The sequence below is a fragment of the Coptis chinensis genome, chromosome 6 (genome assembly GCF_015680905.1).
Source record: "Coptis chinensis isolate HL-2020 chromosome 6, ASM1568090v1, whole genome shotgun sequence".
NCBI lineage: Eukaryota > Viridiplantae > Streptophyta > Magnoliopsida > Ranunculales > Ranunculaceae > Coptis > Coptis chinensis.
In genome coordinates this window covers 86,228,533-86,241,996 of record NC_141461.1, presented here as the reverse complement: position 1 = coordinate 86,241,996, position 13,464 = coordinate 86,228,533, and the positions used below count along the sequence as shown (strand labels likewise).

Sequence of the window (13,464 nt, the reverse complement as noted above, 5' to 3'; positions counted from 1 at the left end):
AAAGTTTTTAGTTTTTGAAGCCCAGGAGGGTGTGCCCAACGATAATTTTAAATTTGGGGTCTGCTTTGAGAAAAAATGGGGTCTGTCTTGAGATGGAGTCTGCCTTGAGAGATATGGGGTCTGTATATAGTCCTTCCCATATGGAATTGCAAAAATTGCGTTCTTTATTTTGTTGGTTTGTTTCCTTCGAATGTTCAGATTTTACTTTGTGCTTCTAAAGAGTATTGAATTCTTTATTTTTAATGTAATTTGTTTATCTCGCAGGCGCAACCCCGTGTGCCCAATTAACTAGTATAATGGCTTTTCTTATTTTAAATTTCTTAGGAGCAATTAGGATTTTACCCCTACCCAAGTAGTTGGGGGATCCTAATTAGCTCATCTAGTGGGGTGTAATACTAGTTAACCGAAAACCAAAACAACATGACCATGAGAGACTGTCTTCAGTACAATTTAATGAAACGAAACACTTGGATTTTCCTATAAAGCTCATCTGTTCATGTGTACTATCACATGACATGTATGAGTCCAGGAACAAGCAGTTGCTTCATACTTGACCAATCTCAGGCACAAGGGGATCATCTGTATTTGGATCATTTAGAAGTGAGCGGATCGAAAGTAACACCTTCGATATGGTGACCTTGGGGATCCATTGCTCTTTTAGCTAGAATGCCAAGACAAATACTTCCATCACTGTTGATATTTGGATGGAAAATGTTGGTACAGAAAGTAACCTTGGGTGGCTTGAACGGACGTCCTCCATCACCCGACACACCGACTTGCACTAGTGTACCGACGACATTGAGCCCACTGGACAAGCACCATGTGTCGGTTTCAACCTGTAACAAAGCCTGTTGGCGACCCATTGTAATTAGAAAACAAGAGAATCTCAGATAAAACATGTTATATATGTGAATTTGAGATTGAACAAACATGCATTATACTGTGCGCGCCGAATAATGCACCAGCAGTTCATGATAAAGATATAAAAGGAGGCCAAAAGGATCATATAAACAGACCTTTACTAACAGCAGCAGTCTCTTTGGGCAATGGAAGTTGGGATGGGCCAAGAACAGTTGAATCTAACATTACCGCTTTATTATTTGGAAGAACAGTAAGGTGCAATTCCCAAATGCCAGCATTTTCGCTTACGAGTTCCCATGCACCCTTACAGTTAGACTCGAAATCATTTGTTCCTTAGTTTGAGCCAAATGATCTGGTACTCTGGTAGTACGTCAGTTGATTGAATCCAGTTCTACTGATGGATCACTTTCTACTACTGGATCAAGTTGTTCTGATGGATCACTTTGTTCTGACTGATCATATTCTGTTAACTTACTATCTTAGTTATTCCATGCACCTCACTTAAATTCCAATAGTTTTTGAATTCTCATTTGCTGCATAAAGCTTTATCTAAATATCAAAAGAAGCAACCCTTATAAGCAAGTTGATAAGATGCCTTAAATCACCTTATAACCCTTATAAGCAAGAAATTGCTTTCTCTCGGTATTGAACAAACATGCATTATACTGTGTGCGCAGAATAATGCACCACCAGTTTATGATAAAGTTATAAAAGGAGGCCAAAAGGATCATATAAACAGACCTTTAGGGGTCTAAATATCAAACAAAGCAACCCTTATAAGCAAGTTGATAAGATGCAAGTCAGCAACATTGAAAGAGGCACAAGGAAATCCAGTTCTTCCCACATTCAGTAATAAACGGTAACGAATTTGTAGTGTATCAAAGAAGCAAATCAATTTGCAAAAGCAAACAGGGAAAACAAAGAAACATTACATCGATCATATCACTAAAGGAAGAATAACATCACTCAATTTCTTGAGGCATTTTCAATTTCGAACGATAACACTTTTTTGACTGTGCAATCTCCATAATCCCCTTCGTTTCCTCAACCTTCGACTCTTTCACCAACCCATCAACCACAACCTGCACTATGCCCGCGGAAACATGGCAATTAGAGCCAATACTCTTTTCACAAAGCTTAAGAGCAAGACCAAACTCCCCTTTCCCACAAACACAGGGAATGAGTGCCTCAAAAGTGAACCAATCCGGAACAACACCAGTCTTCAACATATTATCATATACGCTTTTAGCTTCATCCAGATTCCCGTTATTGCCATACCATTTTATCAAAACATTATACGTAAAAAGATTAGGTTTCTCTACCTTATTCCCAAGCTGTTCAACTAATTCAAGTGCCTCTGATATCTTCCCCACATTAACGAAACCTGCAAGTTAGCATTATAACTTATTATATACGGGACAATCCCACTCTCTTCCATCCTAGCCCAAATCCTCAAACTTACCATCCCTATAAAACCCATTCAGCAGTGTATTAAAAGTAATCAAACTCGGCTCCACCCCATCCAACATGGAACGAGCATTCTCCCACTTCCCCATTTCAATAAAAGCTTGAATAAAACAAGAATTTGTAGAAAATCACATAGGTGAAGCAAATCAAACCTATTTTTAAATACAGCATATAACTAAACAAAACTAGAGTGGTTAGGAATACCGCGGATATTCTACGGAAAATTGAAAACGTTGAAGTGAGCTGTGGCTTATAAATAGGAAGATGAGGAGATAACGGGTGAAGGATATTCTTTCTTTTTGTAATTAGATCATTACCATAAGGAAAATCCGACAACTTGTGAGTCTCATCAAACTTGTTAGACACAACACTAGCATTTAAAAGTGCATTATACCGTTCAGGCAATTCATCAAACAGTTTTAAAGCATGACCAAACATACCCGGTTTCCCATATAAAGAAATAAGTCTCATAGCAAAACCTTGTTTAGTAATATCATCAAACTTGTTCTGATGATGTTCCAACACTTGTTGTTGTTGACGAGCAATAGTTTTTTCATATGCTAAATGTGGAGAACGAAACCGACCTATTTCGTGACATTCCCACTGTCGCACCAAATTGAAAATGTAAAAAAAAAATAACTCGCGCGACATTAGTAGTGGCGCGCGACAGTACTACTGGTGCGTGGTGCTGGTCAAAGTAAAAAAAAAAAATTAGGACGACATTTGCAATGGCGCGTGACATTACCAATGTCGCTCCGCATCCGCATCCAAATTGCCAAATTTGCAAACAAGAATGCGAACAAGCAGGTGATGCGACCACGAATGCTACCACCTAAAGATGGAATTTTGGCAAATTCCGACGCATTCATTCAAATTTGAAGGATGCGACTGAATTTACTGCCACCTAGAGATGCTCTGACCTATCTATTCTAAAACTATACTAAATCGCTCCACGTCATGAATTTCGATATTTTGCATACTTTTTTCTCCCTCATCATATCATATACAATTTCTTCTTCACTAACTTCACTTTTGGGTATTTTGATTTTCGACTGGACAATCTATTGTTCTTTCTTTTCCCTACTACCTAAATTTGTGGTTAATTTAATATAATCAAATGTGAATCTCCTTGTGAAGATGCTGTAGAAACTAAGTAGTCGTGATAGAGTCTGAACATATAATTTCAAAATATAGACGTTAGCCTTTTCTATTTCTTCCTTCGCAATCCATATCAATCTTACTAAAGTTTGAGGGATGAACTTTGTAAGTAGATGCTGAGTTGGGTCTTATGATTTTTGTTCTTTTCCTTCATATTTAATACAAACAACAATCTTCAATTTCTATTTATTTTATGTTTTTTCCTATGTTGAATTTGTATGCTACACTGACTTTCAATATTTATTTATTTATTTAACATTAATAGTGTTTCAAAACAAAAACGATGATTGTGCTCCACCATAGTACACGATTAACATGAATTTAGTGTTAAAATGTGAATAGTCTTAAAAAAGAGTAATTTGTTGTAATTTTGCAACTCATCCTCTTTATGAATTTCAATCTCTTTGCGTATGTAACTATATTTTTATTCTGATTAAACACAAGCACTCAGTGAACCTTTTTTTAAATTTCATAGATTGATGTAGTTTTATTACAAATGCAAATTCATGTTATGTATTTTCTTTTTTTCTTCTTCAACTTATGGCCCCGTGAATTCAACTGTGGAAATATTTCACACAATCTTCAAGTGTTTCTCTTCAAAGGCTCACCCTTACATTCAAAGAAATTTCAATGGTAATCTCAACACTACTGTTTATGTAGTTTGCTCTTTGACTATGATTAAACCAATAATTTCCCTTTCATACACTACTAAAAAAAAGGTTTATAAGCTCGGCTAAAAAGTGAGATGTTAGAGTTTTTACCTTGGTTTTATAGGACAAACAAACCGAGATAACATCCACTGAGATAATAGAGTTCTATAAAACCGAGATAATAAGCTACTAAATTATCTCAGAAGTCTGACATCTTATCTAAATCTATTATCTCAGTTTTCTTAATGGAATCGAGATTATATAGAAGAAAACCGAGATGAATTGTGACTGAAACCAATTAGTATAGAAGAAAACTGAGATCATTTTTTTATTGAAACCGAGATAATATAAAAAGAAACAATCGTGATAAATTTCCTTTTATCTCACCCCTTTATTTAGTCGACATAGTTTGTCATTTTTTTTTTCTAATTGTGCTAGTATTGTTCACAAATTATAACAACTTGCAAATACAAACCACTCTCCCAAACAACCACATTCCCCTTCGTATTTATAAACATCAACACCAATCAACAAAAACAACCCAACATAAGTAAATTTCTTTAAATAAACTGATTTTATTAAGATAAGAATTGAATGTACAATATCGAACACGAACATAACTAATTGTTATATCAAGTCATAAAGTAGCTAAGTAAAAAATTATTTACATATTTCCCTAAGAAAGCTAATAAAAGTTCCAAAATCTTCTCTTTGAAATTGACACGCATGGAACCTACCAAGCCAAGATGAAAATATTAAATGATTAGTTTGACAATTAACATATTTCAGTAATCCAAATACCAAAATAAATTTTATTTCACTCACTCTTTAACAACTTACAAAAAAGTATAACAAGTACTTACTCTTTGGCAATAGATGTATCAACAGCAGTTCGAGTGGCTCCAACTAAGCAAAACAACAATAGAGGTCAGAATACGTTTAATGATCCACATAGTCATGCAAGGTTTTCAAGCAGAATCTCACAGCCTAAACTTTCCAAATATCCAGGAAATATGGGTGACCTGCTGAATTGTACAACAAACTGTAAAAGAGGCAAATATTAGCTTTTGGGGGTGTAACTGGGTTTCTGGTCTTAAAAGTAGCTTCTCACTAGTTATTAGTGGTTGATGTAATTGGCCTTTGATTAGATACATACAAAGACTTTTACTTTAAAAAAACAAGAAAAAAACGAAAAGTAAAATAAACATGAAAAGAGCATCAAGGAACATGCATGCTTTGCATACTCCAACAAGACGTGCTAATTCTCGTGCCGTCGATATGTAGTATTGCTGGAAACAAGACAGTAATCAACAACTACTTTAGAGGTCAAGCAAAGGACTTCATAAAAGCTGTATACCCTAATGACTTAAGCTCTCCATCCATTCAGCATGTGTTCATGACATGTTCAGAACTATAAGATCATGGAAACCTATGTTACATGGACATACCATATTTCAAAACTAATCCATGTCGGATACGTATCCACATGTCCTTGTCAGACACAAACTGCCACATATTGTATGTGATATACCTCATTTTCTTATATTTCGCCGTATCAAGACACTTCGTATCGGTGTCAAATACGGACACACGTATATGTGTCAATGTAACTTAGATGTAAACATTTTTTGATGGCCTAATACTTTAAGTATTACCTTTGAAAAATTGTAAATTGAGATGTCAATACTTAAGGACTTGTAGTCAGAGCCTGAGCTCAGCAAAGATTAATGCAAAGACATTATGAATTTATGATTACAAATGTAATAGGAAAACAAAAAAGGATTACTAAGCGAAGTTCTCAGTTTATCCACTCATACTACTAAGTTAGGCAAACAAAAAAAATAAAAAAATAAGAACAGTACATGAATGTAATAATCGAAAGCGAAAGCAAACATAAGAACTATGTGTCAACAAAATAACATAACAATTAGGATTTAGGACTATATATCACAAAAAAAATGTACCATAAGAATCTCAAGTGATTTCTCATGAACTTAACAGGTTAAAAGTTTTACTATGTTATAGATCCAATGCTTCATGAAAGAACTCAGAGAGGATAGAAAAAGCAAAAGAAGTTTCCAAGAGAAACACATGCACCTCCTTTCACGAAAAGTATTAAGATATATTTGAATACTGAACCGAAAAAATAATAACAAAAAAAAAAAACATGAGTTGAACATTGTATGTTTTTTTTTTCTTTTTGATAGCTAGAACTTAAATCCCCTTTCTCCGGTGAATCCAAAACCTTGGGCCCAACCTTCCAAGTCTTGACCAGTAACCCACTGGACACCTTCAGTTCATGTAATGGTATAATGAGATCATAAGTTTAAATCAAGTAGAAGATGGGAAGAACTGAAAGAGAGGACTAAGATAGTGTCAGATAGAAAGAATTAAAGAGTAACAAATGGCACTCCAAATTTCAAAGTACCATGTGGCACTGTAAATGCTTTCATAAAAAAATTTGTGTGATTTGGATTCTTGGTATGGCACTATCATTTTGAAATTCATTCAACTGATATGGTTCCAGTTGCTTCACATGACACAGTGTTCTTCAAATATTGGCACGGGAAATGTTCAACATACCATCACGCAAAGTGGCCATTCTTGTATATGAAAAAATTAGAAACTACAGATCTCTGACAGGATTTACTTGAAAGTTTGAATCTCAGATAAAACGTAAAAGATTTAAGCATTACCTGATACCAAATACAGGTTCCAATTACAGGTACAAAAATCGCGAAAACCTGCCATGCAACCTGCGACATTACTGCAGTGATTCCCACGAGTTGTACAATCGAGAAAGCAACGACAGCTATTTGGCTGGGAATGTTCAAATCCACTGCACTTTGAACTGTGGAAGCCTGAAGGAGGGATAGTATATTAGCTCTTGAAAAACTCGAACATGAATCAATAAGACCTGTAACAAGGAAACCATTTAAGAGAACTAAGTTTGGTACACATACTCTATTCAGTATCCGTCCACTTGGGGTAGAATCAAAAAAAGACATAGGGGGGTAGAATCAAAAAAAGACATAGGGGCACGGAAAATACACATGCATTTTGTTGAAAAGTGTTGTGGCTGTTTTATATCCTGCTGTTACGAGAAGCACAGATCTCACAAGTATACAAAAAGAACTTCCAATGGCTAAGACAACATAGAAAGACAACATAGACAATTATCATAGTAGAGCCTTTAACCGGCGCTTTGACATCCTCTGATACAGGAGTGGCCCAAGCCATCCAGTAATTGCTCCCAATCTGAAGCATCTGAAAAAGAACCTGAGCAAATACCTGCTGCACCAAGCTTTTCAGCAAGCTTCTCAAGTAATCTGAAGTTCTCAGGACTTTTCAAAGCTCGACTGCCTGTAACTACTGCCCTTGCACTGCCCAAATCTGGGCGTTCCGTATCTTGAGATGTATGCTTTAAATATCTAGATTTTCCAAGGGTGTCTGCACATTGTTAGAAGACAAATGTAAAGAAGAAGATATGTTTGAAAGATTTTAATTGTCAAATGGAAAAAATCAAAACTGGTTTGAAGCGATGGAGACTCAACAAACTGTATACTCAACAAACATAATAAATAGCATAAAGGTGTAATCAAGTTAAAACAATTAGTCTTGCATCCACAAAATGTTGTACACTTATTAAATAGTGAGACAAACAGACCTTCACTATAGGTTGAGATATCAACCTGCGAAACAGGAGCTGCATCCCATTTTGAATCAGATGAAATATGAGGAACAGGGAATGAGGTGGACCTAATGGTCAGCATACAAGGATCAACACCAGTATATCGAACAGTGCAAAGAGCATTCCCTGCATAAATTGGCCTACAATGAAGAAGAAGTTACACCCAATTATTAAATGGCATACACATAACAGATATATAAGTGACACACTGCTATGTTTGGATATAATCTAAACTGTGTCGCCTACGTCCATTTTAAATAATTCTTCTTATAACATGTATAACAACATCAAAGACTAATATGTATTCCATCTCAAGGAAGAAACCTGAGCTTACCTGACATATACTTGAGACCCAGAAATATTAGTTACATCCGTTATAGGGGAAACATCTAAAAGAGCAACTACTCGTGGCAATACATTTTTTCTAAATAAATTCGATGGAGCAATTATATGTGAGTATCCACCTTTTTTTCTGAACCAAATGGACTAGTTCTGCCCATGGTTTTGCAAGTGGATGTGACAGTTTATCCAGTATCAGCCACAAGTACCTAATAATCAAATAAATAATATTAGAGAATTAAACATTACATTCAATAATAATAATAAAATAATGTTACGTACCTGAGATATGGAAGGATGGAATGAGGCAGCAGCGTGTGAAGCTGCTTTGTGAAGGGACGGACCTGACCCAGCTAATAATAAAGAAATTGAATTCTGTTCACTAATAGACCTTGCAGCTGTGATTGCGCTATATGATGATTGTTTCACGTGTCCACTAGAGTAGCCTCGGCCAGCTTCCGAAGCGACAATTTGGTTCAGTCAAATATTTGAAGACTGAGTAGATTCGAACCTAACTAAATTTCAGACCATGTATATAAAGCTATCAAAAATAATTCAAAAGATATACCTGGTCAAAGAATCCTGAATATAGGAAGCGCGCCAAGGATATGGAAAGCACTTGCTCCAAAAATACATGGTCTAAGAATCCTAGAAAAGAAGTTCGCTGCCAATTGTAATATTTGTCGCCAAGGTATAGCAGGTACTCATATACAACATTAGTATGGATTTCACCTTTCTGTTGGACTCCAAGCCACCAGTTCATTATGCTTAGCAATAATCCATGCCAGTCCATTATGCACATGACAGTCGAGACTATTTGTCCTCCAGAAACATTAACAAATGTGTATACAACTGAAACAGACAACATACCCAAAGGTGAATCAATTAAGTTAAGAACCCCGTCACACACCCTACACAAACTTATTAGCATTTGAATCCAACATACCCAAAGTTGTAAGTAGCACTTAACATTTACTGCAATCTCACCCGTGCTATATAACCAATTACCCTACATCCTCTAGCTTGTACACAGGTACACCGATGGTGTAAATCAAAGGGATCATAGCTCACATGACACAAAATGCACAGACAAACAAACAAACACAGGGTGTCGAGGTGGATATACATCTAACACCCCCCCCCCCCGGCCTAAACACTGGTTGGGTAGACAAACTCGGCAGGATCAAGCAAACTACATGCACACACCTAAGTACAAAAACTACTGCAAACCTATGTTTGAAATTGCACTCAAAAGAAGGAAACATCTGAATAGAACTGTCTGGGCGAATGAACTATAAGAATGAAAGTATAATATTGAAATTTCATTTCAACAAAAAAAAAACAACAGTTCATTCAATCTTGATTCGAGACATTCAATTTACAATTAAATTCAACTAAATTTTTTGAAATTTGTTGATGAAAACTTTTATTTTACCAAATAGGAATTCTGCGAAGCATTTCAACAAACATATATATTGCATCAGAAAGGTGAAAGGTTTTATTTCTAAAAATCCAATGGTTTTCTTTTTACCTATTATGTAAAAACCATTGCCACCCCAAACTGAGGAAAACCAATGGTAATTCTGACACATATATTCACCACACTTAATACGAAAATCCAATACAAGCCAAAGTAAAAATTAAATTTTCGTACCTGAAAACCAGAGGAGGTGTTGAACTACTGTGGAGTTGAAATGGGTAGTGGAAATTGTTTCGAAGTTGGTGCCATGTGGAGATACAGTGGAGAGGAGATGAAGAGAGTGTGGAGAGGATGAGATAGTTGGGAGTAGGCGGTTGCCCATCGTGAGTTCGTGTTATTCATGAGAGAGTACTGGAGAAAGCCATGACTTCCTTGTTTGATCGTGGTCCCCTCTTTTTCTGCGATTTCTGTTTTCTTTGCATATCTATTCCGAGATATTTGGTATAATAGGAATTATATCAGTTGAGTGCCGAGATATTTGGTATAATATCAATTATATCAGTTGTGTGTGAGATAAATGAAATTTCTGATATAATATCAATTATATCAGTTCACACCACCAGTCGTAAAATCTATATGTATTATCTCGGTTAAGTATGATGTGAGATAACAGATTTATACTCAGAACTAGTAACTAAGTTATGGGACATATTATCTCGTTTATAGGACAAATTATCTCGATTACCACTTGAACTGAGATAAGGCTAATTTTAGAACCGAGATAAAAACCCATTTTTTTAGTAGTGATATATAAGACAAACAAGTGTTCTTTTGGTGCTTCTCTTTAGAATTGGCCGGATAGAAGTTTTCTCTCATATCCCTTTGTTCTTTGTGACCTCACTAGAATCAATCTTTTCCACACTAATCCATATTTATTACAAAATATCTTTGAGGTGTATTAGTGTATAGCTGAGTTGGTAGAGCATTGGGCTTAGCCTAATGGTCGCAGGTTCAAGTCCTGCCATACTCAAATAACTAAGGATAAATGTTTTTATGCAAACCTCATATTCATTTTTATTCTATTTATTTTACTTTACTTTCTTGAGAAATGCCTTTTCTTTTGTGTTCACGCTCTATTTGATCTAATATACTGACCACTTACCTAAGAATATCTCCTCATTTGCAGGCATGAATTGTTGGTCAGACGTAAGCGGAGAGTGCCTACTGCTTAGGCAATAGAAATTATTAGCTAGATTCTTTTAGTATGCAACATATAGGTAATGACAAATCCAGCCCCAATTTTCTCTTCCTTTTTTCTTTTTGGTTGTAATTTAAGTTGATAAGTAGGTTCAATTACTATTATAAAAAAAAGAAAAAGAACTAAGACTTAATAGATAGCAACTAATTATTCAATGGAGTGAAGAACCAATTTTCCTGCTAGCTACTCATTAAACAAGAAATTTTACTACTAAAAAAAAGGGTTGTTGTGTCGGATTTTGGTGTGTCGGGTATGTGGGAAACCGACACAACAAACTTTTTGTATCGGTTTGAGGTTTAATTTGTTTGCCTAAGGATCAGGTTTGTTGTGTCACTTCATCGAAAAGAGACACTACAAGTTTTTCAATTGTGTCAGTTCTACTAAAACCTGTTGTGTTGCTTAGGTTAAAACTTTGAGTATAATATTTTCTATACTTAATCAGATCGACACATCAAAATTCATCAAAATTTTGCACTTCAAAGAAAAATTTCAGGTATCCCAAATTAATTCTGCACTTCACAATTAAAGAAACCCAAAAAGAACAGACTCTCTCTCCAACGTTTCTTTCACCAAAAAAAAAACAAAAAAACTCAAGCTTTCATCTCCTTCTCCTCACATTTCTTCCTGCTACTCCTTCATTCTATCTTTTCGTCTTCGACATCTCTCAAGCTCTTTGCCAAAAAATTAAGCTTCCATCTTCCTAGACTCTCGGCCTTGCTGTTAAAGTACGTGTTTTTTTTTTCGAGTGGAAATTTTATTAATAATGATAACGAATTTTACAAATAATTATGACAAGCATGCAACAAGTTGTGCCGCCAGTCCTTTCTGAATAGCAAATTCTATCATTCTAAAAACGAGCTCGTTAGAACCAACTGTCATAACGTTACTGTCTATAACTTTCTGAAGTCTCTTGAGGAGCTCAACAGACTGTTATTCCAAGAAACCGAAAGTGTCGAAACTGAACATAATGAAACAATGTTGGTTAGCCCTGCAAGCTTCCTCATGCTTCTCCATCTTCCCTATCGCTACTCTCTTAGCTGCTTCTCCCACCTCAAAGTCATCATTCCCCAACCCTACCAACGGAGATACTCCAGTTACATTAACACATGCATGTTTTCCCTCAGACCAACTATAAATCAAGATATCCACAGGCCAATGTGTCGATCTGCCCTCATTCGGATCAGTGAGAAAATTAATAGGAGCTTCTTTCTTCATTTTTACTCTAGCCCTCCAAAATGCATCACACAAAATGTCCCTAACATGATCTGCCCTTATTTTTTTTTTCCTTAATAACCTCATTTTTTTGTTTAACTTGATTGATGGTTTATTTTGTTTTGGGAAGTTGAGTTCTAGATTGGGCATATTAAGTAGCCTTAGTTCATTGACATCCCTCTGGTTTATCAAACTTCGAGTAGGATTATAGCCACGATTTTGCCAATGACTACGTGAAGAAGAAAACAAACAATCACGTGATTAGAACCACCTATATTTATATATAACAATAGATAAACCACCATCACTTAATAACAGATTACTTGGTCCACCCACACCATTAGGATCATTATCACCTGATTCATTTGCAAATGCTTCCAGCACCAGTGCCCTGCTGAATGATCCATTACTACTTCCGTGTTTTTCTTGCAATTTGTACAGTATGAATCCATTTTTTTCTCAATTTATTAAATTAGTGATTGGTATGGTTTTGTTATTTTTGCCTTTCTAGTTTCCTGAAAACGATGATTGATATCCAAACCCCAACTAGTAATTTTGGCATATGTTAGGGTGTTACTTAATAGGGAAAAACTTGGTGATTTGGAATCATATCTGCGAGCTATGTTTGGTCCTTGTTAAATTAGTTTGGGACAAAGATTTATGCTTTTTTAATAATTAAACACTCGATGACAATATGCAAGTAATTAATATTGTCTGCTTTGTTGTTTATTTTTTCACCTGATTGTAGTTCATCCCTTGGATCATGTGTTTATTTTACGTTTTAATTGTTGCAGTAGAGTGTTACTTTTCTATTGTTTTGCGAAATTAATTATTGCCTTCCAAAATGGATAAGTTTTGGATGTCAAAGGATAGGCTCACTAGGGAATACAATAATTGGGTAGAAACTTTGATCAGTATTGCAAAAGGATGAGGATAGTTTCTTACGCTGCCCATGCAAAAGTTGTGGAAATCTCCCCGAGTTAACAAAGAGAGAAGGCAGATCTCATATTGTCTATCATCGTATTGACACAACTTATACGACATGGAGATTTCATGGGAAAAGATCTTCTAATTTTGCTGAGCCCAGTGTTCTTGCATATGCCAATGACAACCAATATCATGAGATGGAGACTCCAGATGATGTGGTACCCATGAAATGAATGGTATATACTACAGAAGAACAATTCGAAGCTAATCCTGAGAAGTTTAAAGAGTGCTTGAAGACGCAGAGACACCTCTGTACGAAGGCATCCTGAAGTTTAGAAAGCTATTAGCAGTGGTTACATTATTTAATCTAAAAGCAAAGGTCCGACACAAGTTTTATGAATTTGTTGAATGTGTTACGGGAGATGTTTCCTTTGAAAGATAATGTGTTGCCTTCAAACATGCATGAAGTTAGGAAGACATT

At 35.6% G+C, this 13,464-nt stretch overlaps 1 protein-coding gene and 1 pseudogene across 2 annotated transcripts; both read right to left on the bottom strand.

The window, feature by feature from the left end:
* Positions 1-1,823: 1,823 nt before the first annotated feature.
* LOC147495069 (small ribosomal subunit protein mL103 (rPPR7)-like) lies at positions 1,824-2,417 on the bottom strand. The gene is made up of 2 exons (XM_086568306.1): positions 2,324-2,417; positions 1,824-2,245 (listed from the first exon to the last, which is right to left on the bottom strand). Exons 1-2 carry the CDS (start codon positions 2,415-2,417, stop codon positions 1,824-1,826), a joined length of 516 nt encoding a protein of 171 aa, XP_086424432.1.
* Positions 2,418-4,691: 2,274 nt separating this feature from the next.
* On the bottom strand, positions 4,692-8,643 carry LOC147495068 (electron transfer flavoprotein subunit alpha, mitochondrial-like; annotated as a pseudogene). Its single transcript, XR_015199546.1, has 6 exons — positions 8,449-8,643; positions 8,162-8,375; positions 7,804-7,967; positions 7,428-7,586; positions 5,000-5,042; positions 4,692-4,869 (listed from the first exon to the last, which is right to left on the bottom strand). The product of XR_015199546.1 is annotated as an electron transfer flavoprotein subunit alpha, mitochondrial-like (transcript).
* Positions 8,644-13,464: the final 4,821 nt, after the last annotated feature.

Coding starts and splice junctions, on each gene's coding strand:
- LOC147495069 (XM_086568306.1), bottom strand. CDS start 2,417: ATGGGGAAGTGGGAGAATGCTCGTTCCATGTTGGATGGGGTGGAGCCG. Junction 2,246..2,323: donor GAATGGGTTTTATAGGGATG/GTAAGTTTGAGG, acceptor GCTAACTTGCAG/GTTTCGTTAATGTGGGGAAG.